This window comes from Urocitellus parryii, chromosome 1 (assembly GCF_045843805.1).
Source record: "Urocitellus parryii isolate mUroPar1 chromosome 1, mUroPar1.hap1, whole genome shotgun sequence".
Taxonomy (NCBI): domain Eukaryota; kingdom Metazoa; phylum Chordata; class Mammalia; order Rodentia; family Sciuridae; genus Urocitellus; species Urocitellus parryii.
Genome location: NC_135531.1, coordinates 250315195 through 250340517, shown reverse-complemented (window position 1 = coordinate 250340517; position 25323 = coordinate 250315195). Strand labels below are relative to the sequence as shown.

Genomic DNA, 25323 nt, shown 5'->3' with positions numbered 1-25323 from the left:
CATATGTGACCATAGGCACAGACAGCCCACTCCAGTCCAATCAAACAAGAAGAATAAAATCTTTTTCTTTTCAACTGAAACAAAGTTGGGGATTTTTCAAAAGGCTCTTTCTTAAAATAACAAGTCTTAACAATAACCCACACATACTGGAATGGAAGTGTTTGTGGAGTACAAATCCAAGCCTAGATCCAAATAGCTGTAGAAAAAGCAGCACAGGTCATGAGTTCCTTCAACCTGCCATGGACTGATTCAGAAGCCCCTTGGTTTAAGTCAAGACCATTTCTGGACTTCCCAGTTCCTATCACAATCTGCTTCCCAGTGTGACCAACTTCTGCCTGAGCAACTGAGACTTAGCCAAGATTCTCTAAAATACCCCCAAAGAGTCTTCTCCCAGGCATCCTGAGGGCCAGTGTAAGGTAGTAGCAAGAGCAGACATTAATCCAGACAGCCCTGACTTTACCACCACCTTAGGCTATATGACTTTAAGAAAGTGGGATTCTCTGGCTTTAGTTGGAATGACAACCACCTTACAAGATTGTTGTGAGGATAAAACAGTACAAATAAACTCTTGGTGCTCAGTAAATATTACCTCCTATTCTCTTGTTTAGAATCTTTTTGTTTGTCTTCTAGAAGTTTTGATGGCCCTACAGATGCAACTAAGTTCATTTTTCTCATCTGCTCAGTCTACCCTTAGTGGAGGAATAAACACACCCTCATAAATCAATTTATATATTTTCTAATAGAAAATAGAAACTTTTTTTCTTCTCCATTCAAAAATCCATGTCCTTTTGACCCACCCATTACACATCTCTAATTTTGTGGCAGAAGTGATAGCATGGGACTGACAAAGCTAGAACATCAAAAGGATACAATTTCCACTTGACTTTTTCTCTCTTTTGAATGATTCGCCCTGTGGGGAAACCAATGCTGCTTCTTGAGAACACTCAGGCACCTAGCACCTTGGAGAGACTCAAACGCAGAAGAACTGAGGACTCACACCAACAATCAGTACCAGCTTCCCCGCCATGGCAATGGATCTCCTTAGCAACAGATCCTCCAATCCCAACCAAGTTTTCAGAGGCCCCTGCTGACAACTAATCACCAGAAAAATGGGCCCAAACAGCCCAGTTAAGCGGATCCTAAATTCCTGACCTACTGGAATTGTGATAAATATAATTAAATAAGTATTGTTGTTTTAAGCTACTAAATTTTGAAGTGATTTGTACACATTGTTAGATAAATAATTCATGAGAAGAGTTCTTTGATTTCTATCAGGAAAAAGGAATGACAGTCACCCTGACTTGAGACTGTAGTTACTTTTTTCTTTTGCTTGTTTGGGTCTCTGTTAAGTATGAAAAAATGAATTATAATATCCTATAATAATGAAGAGATACAAAGAAGGCTATTATACCTCTAATGAATCAGCACATGATTCTCAGGTTTCTGATAGCCTGTTAACACACTTGCCCTACTAAGAATGCTGAATGGTGGAAAGGCCTGGCTGCAATGACCCTAGCCATCTCCCCAGGCTGTGCCCAAGGGTTCAGTGCCCAGTACCATACCTAGGCTGGACACAGCACAGGGCAACAAGATAATATAGTCTAGGAGAGCAGCCCTGTCACTACCACTTCTTTCCAAACTCTTCCTGTCATGACACACATTTCTCTTCATGGACTGATCTCTCCTCTAGGGGGCAGAAGCGAACAGGGAAACACCAGATTCAGAGCTCTTTTGTTTACTTGTTATTTCCAGCTGGTTCCCTTCCTTCAAAACCCTCTCTCCTCACTGATAAATGCCCTTCCTTATCACAGTCCTTGAAAGAGAGCTCACCACAGTCCCTCACACGTTTCTATGTGGGAATGGGACTGAAATGTTGTCCTGGTGCCTTCTAGCTTTTTCCTTTATCTGGGTTCCCTGGTGTAGTCCCTGTCATGTGGCAACCAGTAGGCAGCTGGCAAAAGAGGAACCAGTCTTGGAACCACAAGATCAGATTGTAAATTCCAGCTCATGCCCCTCCTCCCGCTCCTCTTCCTGGAGCCTCCACCTAGCCTGATCTTAGAAGAGAACCCATCTATATTAGCAGGCGAACTAAGAAGGGAATGGGAATCTGAGGTCTGGGGCAGGAAAACCTTACTTAAGAGAATAGGGGGGAAAAAAACGCTAAAGGCAGAGATGAAACCAAAAGCCATGCTAGTCCCAGATGCCACAACTAAGCCAAGAAAAACACCAAATCTGGATGGGCCTCAACAAGACAGAGTGGCTTTCCAATATCCTTCTGTCAAGAGGGAGTCACCCAACAGACACAGCCCAAAGTCACCACAGCTAACGTTCCTCGTTAGTATATTTTCCTCTGTTAGATGGTGAGGTAGGGTGGCAGGGACGTAGGCTGGCATTTGTTGTTTCCCTTCTGGGCCAGCAAGAGCAGACGGCCCAACCTAATTTATAGAATGAAGGGGGCTGTGACAGTGTGACTGAGTAAATTACAGCTTCTGTTTATTCATCTGTAAAATGGGATTAATACTAATATACCTAGTATATCTAGGTTTTGTTTGTTTTATGTCCTGTGGTGGTGGGGATCAAACCCAGGGCCTCACCCATGCTAGGCAGGCACTCTACCACTGAATCACACCCACAGCCCTTTTAAATCTTATTTTTGAGACAGTGTATCTCTGAGTAACCCAGGCAGCTTCAAACTTGTGATCCTTCTCCCTTAGACTCCCAAGTAACTGGGATATACACTAAACCTTGTTCTTCAAAAGGTACCTGTAAGGAGCCAATGAGATTTCTGTAAAGATGCTTGCAAACTGAATATTTACTCAAATATAAGAGACAAATCAAAAGATTAACGAAGCCATTTCAAACTCCAAGCCAGGGAGCCTGTGAGCCTCTTCATGGAAGCTGTCTCTTGAGACCAGAGGAGGTCTCTACATTCTCACTAAAATGGGCTCAGGGCAGATGGATTCTGTGTCCCATATACCACTTCACTATCATGTCTTCACCAACAAATAGGGGAAGAAAAACTTGGGTGCTGAGTTTGGAAAAAAAGAAAAAAACTTCAACAAAAAGCAGAAATCCACTTCTCTTTCTACATATCCTGGACACCCCACTCCCACCCTAGACCTAGCTTGGTAAATTTCAACTTTGAAAAGACCTTCTAAAATAATGGGTTTTCTTCTTCTGGCTTTGCAGTTAGTACAGGGTTTCGGGTAGAGGGGCCATCATTGGCACTACTCACAGGTTTGGGCAATCATAATTACGCCTGAGGAATTTAATCCAGTGAAATGTCATGACCTCATTAATTTAGAATTCGCTTTTCTCTAAATGAGGGCAACTTCACAATTACCCTGAAAAGGGCTCCATTAATAGAATAAATAAGAGAATTTACAATAATTTATCAAACATCCTTACTAAGTTGGGTTTAATAAACATAAAGCACATGAGCAGAATACATGATGGGCAGGATATTCTGAGTGGAAAAGGGTGTTCTGAGGTCCAATTATGTGGAAAATGCAAGATTGACAAGGTTAAAATAGTTCTATGCAGGACTTCCCAGAGACCTTACCAGGTGGATATACTTTTTGAATCTCTAAAAGGGGAACAACTACAGAGCATTTCTCAAATTGACTTGACTGCAGTACTCAGCTTTTACTAAGTTTCCACTATTTTTACCTTATAGAAACACTGGGATACAGATCAAGTACACAAAGTCATTCTTGTCCTTAGAGGAGCTTTTAATTCAGGGGAAATAAAGCCTATAAATGTACATAAAAAATGACTGAAATGCCGCAAGGTTCATGGTTCAATCTAGGAAAAGTAGGTGGTTAGAAAAGCAAGATCAATGTGATCTAAAACACTGGAGAGGGCACCATGGAAAAGGTATAATTTAAGCTGGGACCTGAAAAAACAGGGCCAAGGACCACCCCCTCCATCACCAAGTAGATTTGATGATGAATGAAAGCAAAGATAGAAGACTGACTGAGAAGGTAGGAGCAGGTTTGCCTAGCATATATCAACTTGCACTTGTTCAGCCAAGCCACAGAGGGCTCACTTCTACATACACTCAAAATTATAAACTACTTTTTAAATGTCTTCTTCATAAAACACAGATGATTACTAGTGATTCCTTCCAGACCAACTTATATTTGGAGAAAATCATATCAATAATAAATATGTCAGCTGCATGTCAAGAGAGGTTTTCAGAGTACCCCAGACAACCTAAAAATACTTTGTTCTTCCACGTATCTACAATCCTTTATCCACAATTGTAGCATCTGAAAAGCTCAGAAAATCTTAAGTTCTTTCCCCAAAATCATTTGGTGGCAAAACCTTTTCTGAACTCATGAGATCTATCCTATTTAGTGGTGAATATTCATTCATTTTGCTACCAAAATATTAACATATTTGATTATGGGGTGCTATCCTGGGCCCCACTAAAGTGTTCTATAAATTACAGTATATGTAGCGTGTCATCTTCCTAGAAACTTCTAAATTCTGAAATACCAGGGTCCTCCTATTGGGATTGTGGACCTATAATTCTTACATATACACTAAATGTATGGACGCTGTGAAATAAGGGATCACTAAGTAGGACAGCCTCCAAGTGACTCTGCTTTAAAGGGAAGTTCCATTAATGATGGTAGCCTTTCAAGTAAATAGCTGCTTAGTCCCAGAGGATAAGAATGCCCAGGAAAAAAAAAATGCCCAATCACAGACTCCTGGTCCTTGCCTGCAGGAGGAGGCCTTCCATAATGGTATAGTAACACCAGGAGCGAAAAACAAGGAGGCTCCACTGCCTTGGCTTTCCAGGTGGCCAGAAGCATGCGGTGACTGCTCCATCTGAACAAAGCCTCCATCTACTATCTGGGATGTCACTTGCTACTTGTCTTTGTAGCTCACAAGCAGAGGCCACAGTGGTTGTTCTGATCCCCTTGCAGAGATTTTCCTATAAGTGTTACTACAAGAAAATGCTACTGGTCAGGATCCCACTTATTCCATTAAAAGAAAAAGAGGAAAAGGAAGCCAAGAGTTCAAGTTCAAGTCAGCAGCACCAGCAAAGGGTCTGCACTGTACTCCTGTTGCCCTGTTAGAAGAGGAAACCTGCAGTGTCTGCTAGAAAACTGAAGAGTTAGCCAGTTTTAAAGCACAGGGAAAAAAAAAAATCAAGCTTTCCAGAAATAGCAGAGAAGAAAAAAAAGAAAGGGGGAAAAAAATCTTCTTAAAATCTGCAAACACCATCTTTTACTCAGAAGCCTGGAAAACATTGGTTGCCTCCGCCCAACTCCCAAAGTCCGCCTATCAGCAATGTGATATATTTGTTTCCACATTCCTAACAAGATCAAGATTCTGGTACTCAAATGGCCAATCAGGGCCCAGCATAGGCCAGCCTTTGCTAGGTCACTGATACAGGCCACAAGACACCATAGACTTGTTTTTTAATTCTACCAAACTGACGTAATTAGTCCCAAATCCCTAAGCATTAATGTCTGCCTCAAGATGAGGTTACTGACCCCTACGAGGATTCTTCTCAAAAACAGGTCACATAGAATAACCCTGTCTTTACTCACAGCCTGGCTTCGAAAGCAGACTCCACCTCATTGCCTCCATATTGGCTTTGCACTGGGCCAAGAGTGGCACTTTGTACACAGTAGGTGCTCAATAACATTTATTGGATAAGAAAAATATAAACTAATAAATATTTAGGGGACTGGCATACTGTTTGGATGGAAGTCTAGTTTTTTTGAGGCTAAAAGGAGAAGACAGTAGAGAGTCTACTAAACTCTCAAGATAAATAGGAATGGTTTTGGGAATACACTGACACTAGAAGAGCTTGTTCCTTCATTTGTTCACCTAACAAATATTCACTGAGCACATATGTGCCAGGTACTGTTCCAGGTATTGGAGACACATTGTAAGAGATAAGTAAACAACTGCATCCATGCTGATGGAATTTACACTGAAGCAAAGTGGTTTAAACCATAGGTTTTTGAATCCTAGATCTCTCCGTACAAGAGAAATTAGGAAGGTAGCTCACTGTTCAGCTTGATCATCTTGAAAATGGAGATAATAGTACCTATTTTACACTGACTTTGAATTGCAATCCTGCTGCCTCAGCCTCCCGAGACCCTGGATTACAGGCATGTGCCACTGCACCCAGCTGAGTGGATTTTTCATAAATTATATACTCCCATTACTACTACCCCCACATTAATCTGACCACCTTACTACTAATTTCCTCCAGAGCCCTTGTTTCTCTTGACAGTGAGCTTGACAATGATCTTGTCTACTTGTTTATTACCTAATTCTGTTCAACATTAAAGTTGGCAAAGATAATCAGAAAAAAAAAAAACACATAATCGCTCTAGATGAAGACAACCAACTATCGATACAGTGGAAATTAAGTGTGCTGCACCTGATTGAGACTACTTTCTACCAAAGCAGGATTCCAGGTCCAGAGTTCTCAGTGAAAAGTCCCCAGAAGGCGAGGGTGTGAAAACCAAGAACTGGAGGCTTAGAGAGAGTGTATGAGAAGGGGAGATTGTGTCCTTCCACTTCATGATAATTAACACACCCCTGCTACTCTAAGCCTCAGCTAAGTGAATAAGTGGGTTCAGGGCACACCCCCATTTGAGTAGAAGTGTGTTGTCCTGTTTCCTATCTGTTAATCAGCCACCTGTGCCTCAAGCCAAATTATCTGTTTTGTTCTGAGGGGCAAGAAGGGCTTGAGTCAAGAGAACGCTGATTCTCAGGGGAAGGGTGGTGATGAGCATCTGGAATACCCTTTATTGACCCAGGCCCAATCTAGCCCAGAATTCTACCATTGAGATATTGAACTTGAAAGGAGTCTACTGACCAGGAAGGACTTGCTGCCTGGAGCTACCATTTTGACTCCTGAGGTTCACATACAGACTCATCAGTAGCCAAGGAACAGAAAAGGGACATCTCAATGCACCCGAAGCCAGTACCTGCTCACATCTCAGGCCAAAGGTATTTCCCAAGCTCTACCTCCAATTCTACCTTCCTTTTCCATCTTTCTCCCTTCTCAGGTCTCTGCTCCCCTACTTTCTAGCTTTTATACTTAGATTTTCTTTCTCTGCCAAGTCCATTGAGACTGATGACTGACAGAAGTGCTCCACCTGGGTTTTCCCTCAAGCATTCACCCCCTCTCAGGTAACTGCCTGCATTTCAGGATGCCACACTAACCCTTGAGATCAGTGCAGGTCCTCAGTACTCCGATTCCTCACTTGTCTAAAATAAGATTTCATATGCCAAGCATAAAGCCATGGTGAATGTTTGGTTAGTATTTTGTAACTAAAATTAAACAAAACGAGAAAATAGTGTTAGCTGGCATTAGTACATGGTTACAATATGCCGCTCACTGTTCCAAGCTTTTTATAAGTATGAACTCACTCTGCCCAACCACTCTATGAGATAGGTCCTATTATTAATCCAGTTTACAATAGAGAAACTAAGCCTTAAGATACTAGAAAAGTTGCCCAAGGCCACAACCTAGGGCACTACAGATCCATAGTTTAAGCTTATGCCAATTATATTCTAGGACCCAGCTCTGACCACACTCCTACAGTGCAGAAAAACACAAATATGCATTTAGTCTCTGTCCACAAAAGACCCACAACTCAGAAAGGAAAGCAAGCACAGACTTTGGACTTAAGCCACAAATAACTGAGTTTTTCAATTCAAAACAGGACATGGCTTTATCTCTATAACTCTTTCAACACAATAGATATTCATAAAACAAAGAAAATCACATCCAGTTAGGAAGTTTTCTGCTGGTGAATCAAACAAGAATGATAACAACTACAAGTAAAGGACAATTACACAATCTCCTTTAAAACAGAAAGTGACTCACTGGAAAGCTATTTCCTCGTTCTTATATGGGCACTAATAACTAAAAAAGAAAGGACACTTATCTATAGCAGAGGAGACAGCATTTCTCACATCTGACCAAAAATAGGACATGAGAAAGCAGGATCATAGCTGAAATCCTGGGAAATTCAGTCTTGTGTCTGCTAATTTGACCTTCTCTTAGACTCTTTTTCATAAAACTGCCCATGGTAACATTTTAAGTAAAACTAAAAGATAATTCTGACTCATTCTAAGAGAATGTTGAGAAGCTGGAAAATGTGTAACTATGATGATCATCCCCACAAGGAAGAGATAAATAATTAAACAGAATGTTCTTCCATGGAATCTGGGCTCTTGTCGTTCTCTTTTGATGCATCATCAGTGTTTCAGTTTGAGTCAGACCTCCAACAGCCAAGCAAAAGAATCTATTCAGACCAAAGGCCAGTGACACCCAGGTACATCAACAACCAAGTAAAGGATGCATACCTAAGTGAGTCATGGCTCACACAATATTCGCAGCCCTCTAAACAACACACACATTTATCATATATTTCATGTCCCCAGGGAAAGTGAAGATTATCTGATAATATTGGAAGCCAGAATGCCTTCCATTATAAATGTTCCTTGAATCCCAGGACTCCTCCCTGCCATAGCATCCAGGATGGAAAGGCAAGACTAAAGCACCAGCCTTCATTGGTGCTTTAGGGGTCCCCAAATTCATTTCATTTTCCTCCCAACACACAGCTAGACCAATTTATCCATATCCACCAGTTAGCTGGAGCCCCACAAATGAGTTCTAACCAAGAGAATGTGGGGGAAAATGATGCATATCACTTTCAGGTCCGGTCTCTAAATCTGTTATGAGATCCTCCACACATTCTCTCTTTTCTCAGTTACCAGCCAGATGGAGAGGACCCTGAAGAAGACTCCACAGCCTTGGAAGGTGATGGAGCCACTGAGTGGCCACGCGGAGCAAAGCTCCCCCATTCCAATCCACACCACACTATGATATAAGTGAAAAACAAATGTCACCGTCTAGGGTGTTTTGTGACAGAAGCTAATGTTGATAACCCTATTGGATACAACTCATCTGTGCCATGATCACACTGGGAAGCATCAATCAATCTGCAGCTTCCACACCTACCTGTGTCATTGCCAATGCAATCGATTATCAAGCAGATTCCAAGGGGCTTGCTCTGCATCTTGTATCTCTCTTCAGAGATGTGCTGGAAAAGAAAGACAGAGATTGTTAAAGACTCTAGATATTGTTCTGTTTCCAAAAGGTCCCACTTATATTCCATCTCTTCTTTTGAAGTTCCTTAAACATCTCTTTGTTGGCTGAATCACTCAGCAGATACAGCCTGAAGTTATCATAGCTGACATTTTCCGTTAATACCAAAATTTTTCTCTATTAGTGTAGTGCTTAAGACAAACAAGTTATTTCAGTTTTTACTTAAATTAAATGAAAATTACAGTCTTTTTGCATGTCTTAGCTCTACAGAATAAAGATCATTTGAAACAGGGAGAAAAAAAATGGATCATATGCCTCCACAGTAACCTAAAGTAGAAATAAATGATAGTTTTCCAAACCAGTACAAATGGTTGTACTCTTGCCTCTTCCTAAGAGAAGAGGTATCAACCCAAGAAAAAGCCAGAACACATCAAAGTTCAGTGTGTTGTCCCTGCCTTCCTGTGCATTCAGTAATCACTCAGCTGAAACAAGAGGTGTCACTTTGGAGTCTCCCTGAATTCCAAAGTTCACTAACAGAATCCACTTTAGTATTTTTCTCTTTGTTAGATTGAAGTTTCCTTGGCAAATGAGTTCTCAGGAGAATAACATGCAGGGTGTCCCAATGTCACAGAGAATTCTTTATGGGTAGTTATTTTTAAAGAAGTCAGTGTTCTCTGCAGACATTGTGCATACAATATAATACCACATCAGATAATTTATTCTGTACCTGAAGGAAAAATGCTCCTGATTCCTGAATGGATGTCTTTACTGGTTCTCCTGGGGGATGAGAGAGAAATAATTTTTACAAAGCATTAGAACAAAGTCCACATCAATGCAGGTTGAGTTTCTTTATATCACAGCTGTTCTTTTTGCCTATTTTCTTCAACCCTCTCCCTTTCTCTGCCTATACTTAGCCCTGAGATTCCAATCTTGTTCTGAAGAAACTGGTTGCTTAAAAAATAAAAAATAAAAAGCATCCATGCTATACTATGGCTATGCAGAAAAAATACTTAATGGCAAGTGAAAGAAACCTCTCCCTTAACCATCTCCAGGTAAAGACCAGGTGGTCAGCAAGTTTTAATCTGATAAGGAGAATTCAGTATTCTCATCACACAATATTGTATTTTCCTACATGTTCTGAAACTGGACAAAACCTAAAGCAAACAGCTTAGAAAGTGTAGAAAAGGGAATGCTTACATATGTGTGCTAATCATAGAACAGGAAGCCAGTGTTTTCATATGACATTGAGTTCATATTGACACTAGGAGATCATAAAATAAAAAGCTAACTTGAACCATATCACCAATTAGCTTTTCACCAGCCTTTGCTGGAGAGCAGAATACTAGGTAGAGAATGATAGGCATGAGCCACACCATCTGGCTAATTTTGCCAAAATTCTTCTAAGTTTCCAGGTGCACACTGACAGCAGTAGGCTGGGTCATAAGGCATTGGCAAGAGGCCTGCCACACAAGGCTCCCATCAGGCCACGGCCCTACTTAAAACGTTCATGATCCCGCACTAAGCAGAGGACAAATTCCAAGCTACTTGCATAAAACTGCAGCCCTCCATCACTGCCCATCAGGCCCTGATTCCTGGTGTCCTCTAGCACAACTGGCTGCTTTATCAGAGTAAAAGTGAGTCTCAGCCCTCACTTCAGGGAATCCTCTAGACAAGCAAAAGAAGAAACATTTTAAAAATTATGTTGTGGGCTCAGGCACAGTCTGTAATTCCAGCTACTTGGGAGACTGAGGCAGGGGGATGGCAAATTCAATGCCAGCCTGAGCAGCTTAGTAACTCTGTCTCAAAAAATAAAATTTAGAAAAGGACTGTGGATGTTGCTCAGTGGTAGAACACTCTGCCTAGCATGATGTCATTTGATCAAGTGCTGGTGTTTTAAGAGAAGAAAGACTGCATGGGTTGAAATAACCAATTTTTTAACTTCACTTTTTTTCTTTCCTCTTAGGAAAGGGGAATATCTTTTATAGAGCATCCAGATTTTATTAAATGGTCTATAAAGCAAGAACCTGTCAACCTTTCTTCTTCCTGCTGCTAGGTATTTGGTTTAACATAGCTTATTATCATAGCTAGATTATTAATATTAATATGGCCTGGTCATAGCTTCATTTCAGGTTGATTGATGTCACATCTCTTAAAAATATAACCAAGATGATGCACCCGATGGAGTAAGATGGTATTCAAATTTAAATGAGCTAATTCAAGAAGTAAGTGCCAGTGAATACATTTTAAGGATTTAACTCCTTTTGAGAGCTTAATTAGAAGGAGTAGATAAAAAGTCAACTCTAAAAACGCAATATTTTACTTGAATTATCAAGCATTTATAAAAAATGAATATAAAGAAAAGTTGGTCTTACTTTGAAGGTGTGGCCAAAGTCTTTGTCCTTTACTTCTCCCATTCTGGAGCTTCAAATATAAAGAATAAGGTCACTCTGTTAGTTTTTTCAGAGGCACACTATATTACACCTCTATAAATATCTCAATAAGATCCTCCCAGGAAAAAAATAAAAATATCCCCTTCACAGTTATCTAAAGAATAGCAAGAACTGTTAACTCCATAAATCCCATGTTATATACTGCTAACGACCAAGGCAACTCTTTCAAAAGACAAAAATACAATGAAACTGTAAATATGCTAAATTAGCATATTAGAATGTTTCAAAACCACATGTTATACTATAGTATAGTTGTTATACTAACTCCAAGTTAGAATAAGCTACTGGAATATAAGGTTGGCATTCAGCCTATTCTTTTAACATAGGGTCAAAATACAGCTTGGCTTAGAGTACAAGTTCTAGGCCAGACATACCTGGCTACACATCCTGATTCTGTCACTTAATGGCTATGTAACATTGAACAAGTCATTTAACTGGGTCTATGATTCTATGTCTGCAAAGTGAGGATAACAATAATAATATAGATTTTTTTTGGTCACAATTAAAAGACATAAGCACTCAGCACAGTGCTAAGTGCACAAAAGTACTTCATAAATGCACAATTATTGATTTTCTATAATTGGTTAGCTACACATAAGAAAAATGTGGGCCTGATTCTTTTATTTTTAATTTTTTAAGTTGTAGATGGATACAATACCTTTATTTTGTTAATTTATGGGACAGATTCTTAATTATCAAGAATTCTTGGGCTGGGGTTGTGGCTCAGTGGTAGAGCACTTGCCTAGCATGTGTGAGGCACTGGGTTCAATTCTCAGCACCACATACAAATAAATAAAATAAAGGTCCATCAAAAATTAAAAAATATTAAAAAAAAGAATTCTTGATAATCACTTCTAAGGGCTAGAGTGGGATTAATCAGAGAATGAAAGATTGAATCTTTCTCTTTTCAGATGACAGGTCCTGTGTAAGGTACATACCACATACTGTCAACCATGTGATATGCTCAGCTCGCAAACAATAATTCTCTGAAAGTATCCTAGCCAAAAAAGAGAAGTACACTATCTGTTAAGCTGTATCTATAACTAAGTCTGTGTATCCAAATTTTAAAAAGACATGTAAATTGTTTTTTTTTTCAGAAAGAATCCATGACTTAGCCAAAGGCTGATCATATTAGATAGAATTTGGTCCCCCACTTGAACGTGCATTCACTTTTACATGCTATAAAAGAGAGAAAACAAAATCAAAGCTATACTTTAAAAGTATTATAATGTAAAGTCATACAACTTTTTTATTCTATAATATCTTGGGGACTCAGGATGTGGCTCAAGTGGTAGCGCGCTCACCTGGCATGCGTGAGGCACTGGGTTCGATATACAGCACCACATAAAAATAAAATAAAGACATTGTAAAAAAAATATCTTGGCATCCTGTGTAAATTAATGTCATTGTAATTTTTTGAAGCACTTTTACAGTGTCACCTAATCTAACATCTAGGTATTCAATTCCTAAATCATGTGAGAAAGTTACCAAGTTCATAGGTCATAGTATCTGCTTACTAAATGAACAAACCATCAGGGCCACATATTAAATATAGCGAGTTTAAGAAGAAATTGGAGCAGAAAGCATATGGCTTCCCAACAGATTACATATACAATGAATATACTTACCTGCAAGTGAAAAATAGAAACACAACAGTAAAAACATAGTAGGATTTTAACTAACAATGATTAGATAGACAATAGAAGACTAAGCTCAGAAAATCTGGTCTGAATTCTAAGTGTGCTTCGTCTCATGACTTGGTAACAGAGAAATTCAGGACAAAAATGAAAACTATATCTAAGCTATGGCATGCCTATAATTTATTACCTATATCACAAGGTAGTAGGAGGATCATGGAGCAGGCCCATCCTGCCAGCACTTAAAGGTGAATAATCACTCACTATTTCCTTATTTTGTTCGATGAGCACTGGGACATCCACTTTAGCTCTGAAATTCTATTGCTCAGTGGTTATCCTGACAGCTCATATTCCTCAAGAAACTATTTACGTTACAGTAATTAATATTTTCATCATATACTTTTTAATGAAATTCTTTATAATTTAATCATGAAAATGCATTCTGGCCTGTGACCTCACTACAAATTCCATATAACTTTATATGGACAAAGATAAGATTACACCAGTGCTGGGCTGGGGTTGTAGCACAGTAGTAGAGTGTTTGCCTTGCATGTGTGAGGCCCTGGGTTCAATCCTCAGGACCACCCCCCCAAAAAAAAGATTACACCAATGTTCTTCTCAAGATAAAAGATTAACCAAAAACAATTCTGATGAGTCCTGTAAAACTTACTACTAACACAACAACAACCATAAGTGACTATGTCATACTTGTGTTTGTGAACCAAAAAAAAAATCTGTTTTATTATTCAATAACAAAACACTTTTGCAAAAATTATTAGAATAACCTCAGTAAAAAAGCAAATGCATAGAGAGGTAAGCCATAGGGATATTTATTTTTTAGCACTGTTATAGTAACAACAATTGAAAACAATATAAATAACAATAAGCAATATTGATATACATCCATAAGGAATAAACACATTATGATACACCTAGAAAATTAAAATCATTAAAATAATGATTAAATAGAAGCAGTCCCACCTGGATCATATGGAACAATGCTCAAGAATTTTTGGATCAGGACAACGGTCATGATATGATACCAATTGTACAAAAGAAAAAATGGAATATATATGCATATACTAGCCTCTATACGATTACAGAAGAAACTGATTTAACAATAGCTGCTTCTAGAGAAAGAACTGGGGGTCAGTATTATGTGGGAGGAGGGAAACTTACTTTTAAAATTTATTTTAGTATACTTTGAAATTTTTGTCCATAGGCACATCCTATCTATTTTTTAATGAAAATCAAGTTCAACTACACATATAGACACACAGGCTATCATCCATGAAAAATAGACTAGAAGAAAATATTTCAAAATAATAACAGTAGTTGTCTTTGAGTAGTAGGAGGTAGGTGATTTAGTTTCATCCTGGTATGTTTCTATTTTCCAGATAGCTCAATGAACACTTTTTAGCTTTGTAATCATAAAAAGTTATACATAAAACATATATGCATTTCTATAACAATTTGTTCAGATATTAAATATATACTAGGAGAATATGTATACTTTGATTAAAACTCTGTAACTGTTTCATGCTGGAAGTCCATATATTTGCTCCAGACTCACCCTTATGCTATATGAAGGATCTTTGAGACTCAAGTTTGGGAGAGAGGTGTGGAGAGAATTCACACAACTTGTTCCTGCTCCTTTCATAGCTCCTTGAGCTATAAATACAAAAGAGAGTTCTAGTTAAGATATATAAATTATTATATATATATATATCATATAAATGAATTTTATTTTTATATATATCATATCAAATGAATCTTCAACAATGGTTTATATATATCATATCAAATGAATCTTCAACAATGGTTCAGCTCAAGGTCAATCCTCATCTTTCAACTACCCTAAACTTTTCAACCACATAACTAAATTCAAAATATCATCTTAGATGACTCTTCTACCAAGCATCAGTAAGGATGGATTAAAACTGCTTCTCCTATTCTTGACTGTCCATCATTTGAAAATGTGAGGGTAGAAGAGTACTATATAGATCAGTGGGTCTCAGCCAAGCCCCACGGTGGTAGTCAACTGCTAACGCAGCCCACATTCAGGCTGATGCTAAAAGACAAGGGGGGTGGGAGTATGAGGGAGAAAGGCAATGTGACTCTGATCCCCCTTTATCAAGGAAGAAATTGCTCTTTTCCATGAGGAGGGCTGAAACTTGGAACATATCCAGGACAGCTCTGGGACCTCAGTGACACACCCAGACTTGGATGGTGGTCATCAGGCTGAATACTGGAGACAGGCAGTAGGGTAGCATCCCTAAATGTCCATAGCTTCACCAGCCTGTGAAAATTAGGGTACAGACTCTTTCTTAAGGGCCAGAATGTTAAGAACTGCTTGGTGGCATTTGACAGAGGGCTAAGACCCTGTGGTGGTAAATATGGGCAATGGAGCTGACAGATCTGGGATATGAGGATGCAAATGGATGCGATCTGTAGCCACAGGCTAGAGCAGGCTGTGGACTTTATCTATCCATCTGACAAATCAGTCTTTACCAATCATAACTACTAGACTCAGAATATTTGCTTTAGATGACCAAGAGGCCAAAATTCTTCTTACCAGACTGCTTGTACTTCTGGATTTTTGTCTTCAGGTCTATTCTGTGGATGTTCTTTAGACATTCTTCTAATAAATCCAATTGATCTGGAGCAATCAAATTCAGTTTCTCCAAATCAACCACCAGCTCCAAGAAACTCTAAGAGAGCCACCAACAAGGAACAAGCATCAGTGGAGCTGACTGATAAGATCCCAAAGCAAACCCCAGCCCAAGTGATTTATAACAGCAAGAAAACATGAAAAGATGAGCCCTCTCTGTGATCTTCAGTGATTCTAATCTGGATACCTCTGTCCGAAGCAAATTACGCTCTTGAATTTTAAATTTTAAAAAAAAAGAGGTGGTAACTTGTCCTTCAGTCACCAATGTATCTCTAAGTTGATGATAGACACATGGGCCATTTTGTGTCATCGGGGTATATTATGAAAATGCAGGCCTAAAAATAAAACCCTCCTGAGATCCTTCTCTTTGAGAAGGCCAGGTTGGAGTCATACTGAAAACTTTAAGGGCTTCTCTGAAAAGAGAGAACAAGAGGGAAGCTGGGAGAAAGATTTTATGAGAAAAATCCTCGTAACACAACTTTAAAGTTCTTAAATTATTTTAATCAGACACTCCAACTCATTCTGACTCAGGGTGTTGTGGAGAGGTAAAATCAGAACTAAGTTTAGCTATTTTGCTGTTGGTTTGCCTTGAGCAACAGACACTGTCAGAAAAAGAAACTGCTTTGTATTTTATTCCTTTTGTGTTCATCATTTGTTTACCAAAGTGCTATTTTTATTTTTAAAAATAGTAAACATAATTTAATATATGTAAATGACAAGGGAGAAGTTGATTAGGGGAAATAAAAAAAAGAACTTCTTCTCATTTTGCATTTGACAGAGAAATGCAGTCATCCTGTTTTTCTCAGATTTCAGAAATAGAACTAAGATCATTAAGAAACATGAGAAATTTCTTAAGTAATGACTAACCAGAGTCCTTAGATGCAATCTGGCCACGTGGAAGGCCTACTGTCATGTACTAGAAATGCAGACTTGTTGGCCTGTCCTGAACTCAGCAATGCCAAGTGGGGTCAACTAGGATTTAAATACTCTTCCAGCAATCATGACATCACTAAGATCTTCACCCCATCTGGCTTCAACCCTAAATATCTCCTTTAGCCATTTCCCAGATAATATCAGGCACAAGGACCTGCCCCCTCATGGCCTCCACATGTAGCCTCATGACCCCATACTGACCCTGAACTAGCTGAAGAGAAATAGACGGCAGCAGGGGAGCAAGATGGGAGTAGACTGGCCCTTCCCACCTGGCTCTACTCAGCACAAGCAAATGGGACTTCCTAACCCTGCCAGACAATCTGTCAAATCAGGGAGGAAAACTGATAATACATGCCAGGTCTGTGAAGTTTACAGATGAATCTTTCATCAAGGATGAAACACCCAAAGCTACATCAGAAGACAGTATCCTTCTATTTCTTCTCACTTTAGAAACCAATCCTTTTGCCATTGGTGTCAGGAGAAAGTCACATCAGGTGTCTGACTCCCACTAACGCAGTGGCGACAGACTGCCTGCTGCCCTCCCTTCTGTACTGCAAGGTACAGTCTCCCCTGCTGACAGGCTCTGGAGAACATGACCCAAAAAGAGAAAACTCACCTTGTCCTTGGAGACCTTGCCTCGGCCTGTGTAATCCCTCATGAGGAAAAGCAGTGCTGATACATCTTTTTTATCCAAATTCTCACCAATCTCCACCATCAGCACCCTATAAACCAGAGAAGTTGCTTTAGTAAACTCAAATGAGTCCTCATGAAAACTCCAAGAGCCCATGCCTCCCCCATGCTGGTTGAAAGACTAACTAACTGGTTGAAAGACTAACTAACTGGTTGAAAGACTTGCCCCCATGTGAACATGCCCCCCCCGCCCCCATAAAACAGAAAGCTTAGATCACCCAAGAAAGAGATCTTGAGGTGAAACTCATCCTTTCCTATTTTCAACAGGGCACGGTACCTCCCTTTCAACTAACAATTCTGAAAACAACTCAGAGAATAAAAACTTCCCTGAAGAATCCCCTAGCTTCCCCACAAGTTACAGTGAAATGAAGTAAGAACCCAAATGACTACCATGTAAGGCAGAAATAGAATTTGAATTGGCCATCTTCTTCCCCTGACAAGCTTCCAGGTGGTATTGATTCAGGAGCCATCATCACAAGATTCTAAAGCAAAGAAATGCCTGGGATATCCTGGCCCACGTTTGAATGCAAAAGGCAAAAGGTGCCTACATCATGGGGATTCTGACCTGAGATGTCTTGGTCTACAAAGTCCTGCTGACAATCACCTCTGCTCCAGTTAGAGCTCCTAGGATGTCTAGGATGTCATGACTGTCAGCATATTGTCATCACTGCTTAGAAGGTCGTTTTCCCAGTTAGACTCCCAGATTCTTAGGAATGGGAGATTCTTCATTCATTTTTCCCCAGAGCTCAACAAACACCAGGCACACACTGCTACACATTGAAGCCTGCTCAACAGATGGATGAAGAACCCAGAGCTCCAGCCTCTCTTCCAGAGGGCCTGATGCACTATTTCCACTCCAAGAGATGCAGAACGGAGAGAGCACACTACCAGACTCTGAAACCCAGTCAGAGCCTCCCAGTGTGAAGAAGGTGCATGACATTATATAATGGTTGGACACGTGGAAAAAGATCAAGAACAATAACAACAGTAATCCTTTGCTTCCTGTAGCATGTTTCATAATTAAAAATAATAATAATTTGCTGGAGCCACAGAGGCACATTCCTGTAATCAGGGTTATTTGGAGGCTGAGACAGGAGGATCGCAAGTTTGAGGCCAGCCTCAAAATAAAAAATAAAAAGGGCTTGGTATTTAGCTCAGTGGCAAAGTACCCCTGGGTTCAATCCCAAGTATCTAAATAAATAAATAAATAAATAAATACAAAAACAAAGAAGCACATGATCAATTGGTGCTCACAATAGCCTTCTGAAGTTGGATATTATTCTTCTTCAGTTTACAGCCAGGAAACAAAGGCTCAACCCAGGTTAGTGACTGGCCACCCTGCAGGGCATATAATTGTAGATGTGAGACTTGAAACGGGCCTTGCAGCCTCAACTCTGTTATACTTTCCAAAGCCCACACTGCTTTCAGCTCTCTTTAGTACAGTTCTTGATAATATATATCATTTCCAAATAAACATTATCGATTGAACAAAAGGCTGGTGGCCTGGAGAAAAAAGAAACAGCAGCTTAGGAACAAGTTCTCTTCCTCCCCCACCAGAAAACTCATTCTTTCCTATGACTTCTGTGCCCCTTTTGAACCTTTAAGACATATCCTGAGAGCAGGAGGAAGAGACGCCTGAACCTAAGAGGACCTCAGCTGCTGTTCTCCCTTTTGACCTGAAGGGGGCTTAGGAGGCGGTCAACTGAAGAGTTCCCCAGGGTCTCCCAGGGCAGGACCACCAGAAGGAAACTCACCCCGCTAAACTTCCTCTGCAGGGCAACGACTGACAGAAAGTCAGGGTGTCATGGAGTTCCACAAAGATAGGAAGATTATTATAGACTTGTTATTTCCTTTCTGAGTTCCGGAAATTGTCAAAAAAAATGACATCACAGAAAATCAGCTAGCCACACCACTGCGGCTCTCACACTGCCAGAAGCTGGCAAGAATTACTAGCTCTCAGTGGTTCCCATCTTTCTTCCTTTCTTGTCATTCTGTCCTTCAGGCAAACATGTACCATCTGTCCCTTCCACTGTCATTATGCTCTTCTACCCAATTCCTTCAAGCAAGCGCATTTTAAGAATTCAAAGAGTTCAAAGCAATGAAGTGATATCAGGTAGCACTTGGATGAGAGGGAAAAGAAAGTGATGTGGCTGCTCTTGTTACTGTCCTTATTTTTGTCATTCAGTAGAGCCTAGGCCACCTCACGCCCTCCCACCGGTCAAGCCTGCAGAGGAGCTGATGATTTACCTATAGTCCGAAACAAGGTGAGGATAGCTGCGCAGGTGAGCCTCCACGGCTGCTCTGTCCATCTTCAGAATCCGCTTGAGCAGGTCAAACCGCCTCACTCTGTAGAGCAGCTCGGCCAACTGCCCCATAGACAGCTTCCCTCTCTCACATAAAATATCCAGAAGGTCCCTGACTGTAGGTGGAACTACATCTGCAGTAATGTCCAGACACAAAAAGAACAGCATCTCCTTTTCTTCTTCATCAAGTGCCTCTTCCACCTGAAGAATGACCTCGGCAGATGTCTGGCACAGTGCCATCCTAAGGAACAGTAGTATAGTGCTCAACAGAGAGCCGCCAGGTCACCAACTTCATTTCTGAGGGCTTTCTTCATTTCTTTCAGAGTTCTTCCCAGTGCAGAAGTTCTGTGGTAAGAGTAGATTTTTTTAATCCTTTTATCAAAGTAACTTATGGTTTAGATTCAGAGTTTTTCCCTTTCTTGCTGGTCTCCCTAACCTGATAGATTGAATTCATATGTTTTAAGTTTACAGAGAGAGAGAGAGAGAGAGAGAGAGAGAGAGATCCTCAGTAGACGAAGCCAAAACCCAAGACTAATCTGAAACCCAAGACAACCAGAGAAAAAGATCTACATGGTAAAGGAAATGAAACCTAAGACAAAATTTTCTCCAAAAAATCCCACATGCTTTGTCAGAACTTATCAGAATGTAAAGCAGAGTAAGGGAAAATCACAAGTAGGGAATTAATGACTAAGTTCACCAGTGCCCTCCGGGGGAGGAAGAGGAAAAAGCTCAATGACTAAGGAACTGAATACAGAAACTGGTGTCACAGGGGTTAGCTTCCACTTGCAGTGATTCCCCACCCACGTGGACTTGGGCCAATGCAGGTCTCTCTGTGGGGTATCAAGAACAAGAGGGAAATAGGCTTCTGTCCCTGCCCACCCCTTTTCTTCAGTTGCTCTTTAAAACCTGCACTCACACCTGTAGCTCAGCCTCTAAAGCCCAAGCCCTTTTCCCAACTTCATCTGGATGCACATGGGACTTGGCACTGGGCTGAGAAAAGACCTTGTGAGGTTTTGATTAGGCCTTCAGACCCTGAGCCCCACGGATATGCCAGATGTCCCAAACTCTCAGTAGACTGCTACGTGACTGCAATTGCAATCAGCCCACACCTGATGGCATCTGTGGAAGCAAGGAATTGGTACAGGAGACCCAGGGAAAGATCTCATCCTGGGGATGCGGTCTGGGTGGGAGTTGGGAAGCTCATTCCTTGGGTGTGTTCTTAACTTCTTCCATTAAAATTCAACATTTCTTTTTTCAAATTTTAAGTTGCAAATGGTGATCACTATCTATTCTACTTTTAAGTTTCATAGTTTTAATTTACGATAAATCAGCTCTTCTGTTCTGGGCAAGTTCCTTACCTATTCCTATGAGACAGTGTTCAGGTTAAGACAATCTTAGCAAAAAATAAATGGAAACACATCTCGACTCTCTTCGTACAAGTATGTTTGTCTAGTTTCGGAATGGTTGTGTCAATCCTGTGTCCATTCAGCTAAACTTCATCGAAGTAGGGTTGTGTGTGAGTAAAGGGAAAAATGAAATTTACTAAAATGACTACTCAAAGTCAAAAATTGGTACTCAAAATGACTTTATTTTTTTGTCTGAAATTTGAACGCTAATTTTAGTGTTTCAGAAAGAGTAAAATCTACACTCACAGACTAATAGTACTTTAACCTAATATGCCAGTTTCCATGAAAAGAACACCAAGTTTGGACTGGGGCTGGGGCTCAGCGGTGGAACGCTCACCTATCATGTGTGAGACGCTGGGTTCAATCCTCAGCACCACATAAAAATAAATAAATAAAGGTGCTGTGTCCATCTACAACTTAAAAATATATTTAAAAGAAAAAAAAGTTCTTTTTATACTGTACTCACTAAAAGCCACAATCTTGTGAGTAGATGTTATTATAAACTACTATCTAAAATATTTGTATACACTAGAAGGAATAAAATAAGAGGGAAAAATAAAATAAAATAAATACAAGGTCATTAAACACAAGAGTAAGAAATATTATCCAAGTTCACTAGACACATTTGAAAACGAACCAAACAGAATTACCAGAAATGAAATGTTTAAGTCTCTATTTTTAAAAGTAGCCCTCTATATAATTCGTCATTATCAGTGATATAATGATGCCATCAAGAGTTAACAAAATTAGATAATTCTTTAAAAAATTATCCGCTCAGTTCCTCTCCAACAGTTATACCCACGACTGCTTTCTGCCAGTCACGCACACTCAACAAGAGCCCTGGCATGCTATCTTCCCTCTGTGCTAACGAGGGTATAGTTTGGCAGCAAAATCCAAATTACTCAGTGGTAGCATCTGGCACACTGAGAGAAAATACCAAAAGAAAAATACAGATCCCTACATGGAACCAGGCCACCTAGATGCAGTATAGGCATGCTGGGACCATGATGGGGGCAGTTAACTGTGGCTAGAGATGTCACGATTGAGAAAGAAAACCATATAAGGGAGAGGTCAGGCTAGGATCCAAGTAATCATGACTTGGTTGGGGTTTCTTTAAACTGTAGGCAAGAAATGAACATAAACATTACTCTAAGACTAGGGAAGCCCTTAGTGTCTTCAGAATCAAACACAAAACCTACTCATAGGACCACCTTCCCAACCCAGAGCAGGAGAGATTCCAGGTGAAGAACTTCTGCAGAAGGTAAATGCATGTTTAAAAACCACTATGCACAAAAATAAAAATCACCATGACAGTAGACAAAACAAACAGAATTCACATCCTAGGAAACTACATCTGAAAGAATTTAAAATAATTTATCTTAAAATAAATTTAAAGACATAAGGGAAATTTCTGCAATATTATAGGCGCCAGATCAATGGTTCTTATCCATGGCAGTTTTGGACCTCTGGGTTAATTTGATGATGTCTAGAGACATTTCTGGTCACCATCTCCAGATGGTGCTACTAGGATCTGGTGTACAGAGGCCAGGGATGCTATTAAACATCCCACTATACACATCCCCCCACAACAAAGAATTATCCAGGCAAAAAGCTCACAGCACTGAGGCTGAGAAATCTTGTGCTAAATAATCTAGGAGGAAAAAAAAAAAAACCCTGTGGCTATAATGTACGTAGAGATGTGGGATAAGACATAAAAACATTTGCTCAAATCCACTGTTGAGATGTTAAGAAAATAAGTAAAACTGTAGGAAATCAAAACGAAAAAAGAGCTAAGAACACTACAGTGATATTGTATATAATAGCATCAAACATAACATAGAAATGATTCCAACAAAAGATAGGCAAGATCTCAATGGAGAAAAACCTATATATTATTGAAAAGACATAAATAAAGAACTAGATAGATGGAGAGCCATACTTTGTTCATGAGTAGAGAGATCCAATATAATAAAGATGTAACTTCCCTAAAAAACTGATGTATGGGTTAAAAGCAAGGAATTTATCTTATTAGACAGCAGCCTAAAAACAGTTAAAGAGTAATTACAAAAAAGGAGAACCCACAGCAAATATGGTACTTAATGGTATCACGTTAGAAGCATTTCCTTAAAATCAGGACTGAGACAAAGATGTGCATGATTATCCCTTTTATTCAATATCATACTGAAGGACAGAGCCAGCACAGTAAAATGAGAAAGAAGAAAAGATAGAATATCAGCACTTGAATCGAAGAAATGACTATCATTATTCACTTTCTACACAGAAAACTCAAGTATATTAATAAGCGAAATGTTAGAATTAATAACAGATTGAAGTTTTTGAGACACATGATCAATAAATAAAAGTCAATTACATTTCAATAATTAGCAAGAAATAGGAATAAGAGGTAGATTTCAAAAAGACACTATTTAAAATAACATCTATAAGTCACATAGAATAAATCTAATGTTTGTTAGTAAGACATTTAAAGAACAAATTACTTTATTGAAGACTTCATTTAAGATGGAGATAACTGAAGAAATCAATATCTTCATCATTCCTTAATCATAGACAGAAAGCTCAATATCACAAAGATACTGAATTTCAAACACATTTGTAAACTCAATATAAGTCCAATCAAAAAGCCAAAAACAAATTTTCCACGGACCTTGGCAAGCTGATTTTAAGTTTATATGACACAGGAAAAGAGAAAAGCCACTAAAACACTTGAAAAAAAAAGTTCAAACCTCAATAGTTGTGAGACAGGTGCAGACTTAAACTATAATGAGATATTATTTCACATTAGTCAAATGTTAATATCTACTGCTAAATGTCAGAGAAATATGAAATTGTATGTATTATTGGAGGAATTAGCAGCACAATACACAATAGCTAAATTGTGGAACCACCCTAGGTATCCTACCTTTAGTAGATTAATGGATAAAGAAAACGTGGTATATATACACAATGGAATATTACTCAGTATTAAAAGAGAATAAAATCATGGTATTTACGGGTAAATGGATGGAGTTGGAGAATATAATGCTGAGTGAAGCAAGCCAAACCCAAAAAACCAAATGCTGAATGTTTTCTCTGATATAAAGATGCTGATTCATAATAGGGATGTGGGGGCAGCATGTGAGGAATAGACGAACTTTAGATAGGGTAAAGGAGAGGAAGGAGAAGGGAGGGGGATGGGGGTAGGAAAGACAGTGGAATGAGATGGACACTCTTACCCTAAGTGCATGTATGAAAACTAATACCAATGGTGTGACTCTACTTTGTGTACAACCAGAGACATGAAAAATTGTTCTCTATTTGTGTAATATGAATTGAATTAAATTCTGCTGTCATATATGAGAAAGTAGAATAAGTAAAATAATTTTTTTTAAAAATTGATACAGCCACTTTGAAGAACAATTTAGCATCATCTGGTAAAACTGAAAACACATACTACTCCATGACATGAAAATTTCATTCCTAAATAAATACCCTTTAAAAACTTGCAGACAGGTATACCAAAAAATGTCCAAAATGTTTCTCATAGCAGTGGATATTACAGCAAAAAGAAAAAAAAAAGGAAACCACCCAAAAGTCCATCAAGAAGAGATGAAGCTGGGTACAGTGGCAAATGTCTGTAATCCTAGTGACTCAAGAGGCTAAGGCACGAGGATCATGAGTTCAAAGCCAGCCTCCACAACTTGGGGAGGCCCTAGGCAACCCAGAAAGACCCTGTCTCTAATAAAACATAAAAAGGACTAGGGATGTGGCTGGGTGGTTAAGTGACCCTGGGTTCAATCCCTAGTACCAAAGAGAGAGAGAGAGAGAGAGAGAGAGAGAGAGAGAGAGAGAGAGAGAGAGAGAGAGATTGAAAAAAATATTATATTTCTTTAATGAAATGTTATGCAGCCCTGTAAATGAATGAACTATGGAATTATATGAACCTCACAAGACCCAAAAATTTTTGTTGAGGCAAAATGGAAGATGCTAAAATATATATATGATATGAATAATTTACATAAGATTCTAAATATCAAGAAACCACTAATACCATATATTATTTAGGGATATATATATAGTGAAAATATTGAAATTTACATTATAATAATAAATACTGAATTCAGTAAAGTGACTTCCATTTT

General features: G+C 39.2%; 1 protein-coding gene across 10 annotated transcripts in view; it reads right to left on the bottom strand.

Moving 5' to 3' along the window:
• Nucleotides 1–25323, bottom strand: part of Cflar (CASP8 and FADD like apoptosis regulator) — a 56867-nt gene that overhangs the window by 18585 nt on the left and 12959 nt on the right. For 7 of the 10 annotated variants that reach the window (XR_013344389.1, XM_026405307.2, XM_026405305.2 and 4 more), the window contains exons 2-8: nt 19723–20123; nt 17402–17507; nt 15757–15892; nt 14755–14852; nt 11467–11515; nt 9822–9871; nt 9008–9089 (exon numbers count right to left, since the gene is read on the bottom strand). Coding sequence is in view for 9 of the 10 variants with exons in the window: in XM_026405307.2 (XP_026261092.2) it covers nt 9008–9089; nt 9822–9871; nt 11467–11515; nt 14755–14852; nt 15757–15892; nt 17402–17507; nt 19723–20018 (817 nt within the window). In the remaining variant the exon portion in view is untranslated. Of the gene's footprint in view, nt 1–9007; nt 9090–9821; nt 9872–11466; nt 11516–14754; nt 14853–15756; nt 15893–17401; nt 17508–19229; nt 19323–19722; nt 20124–25323 lie in introns of those variants that run through there. The other 3 variants (XM_026405310.2, XM_026405309.2, XM_026405313.2) reach the window with 2 other exon arrangements.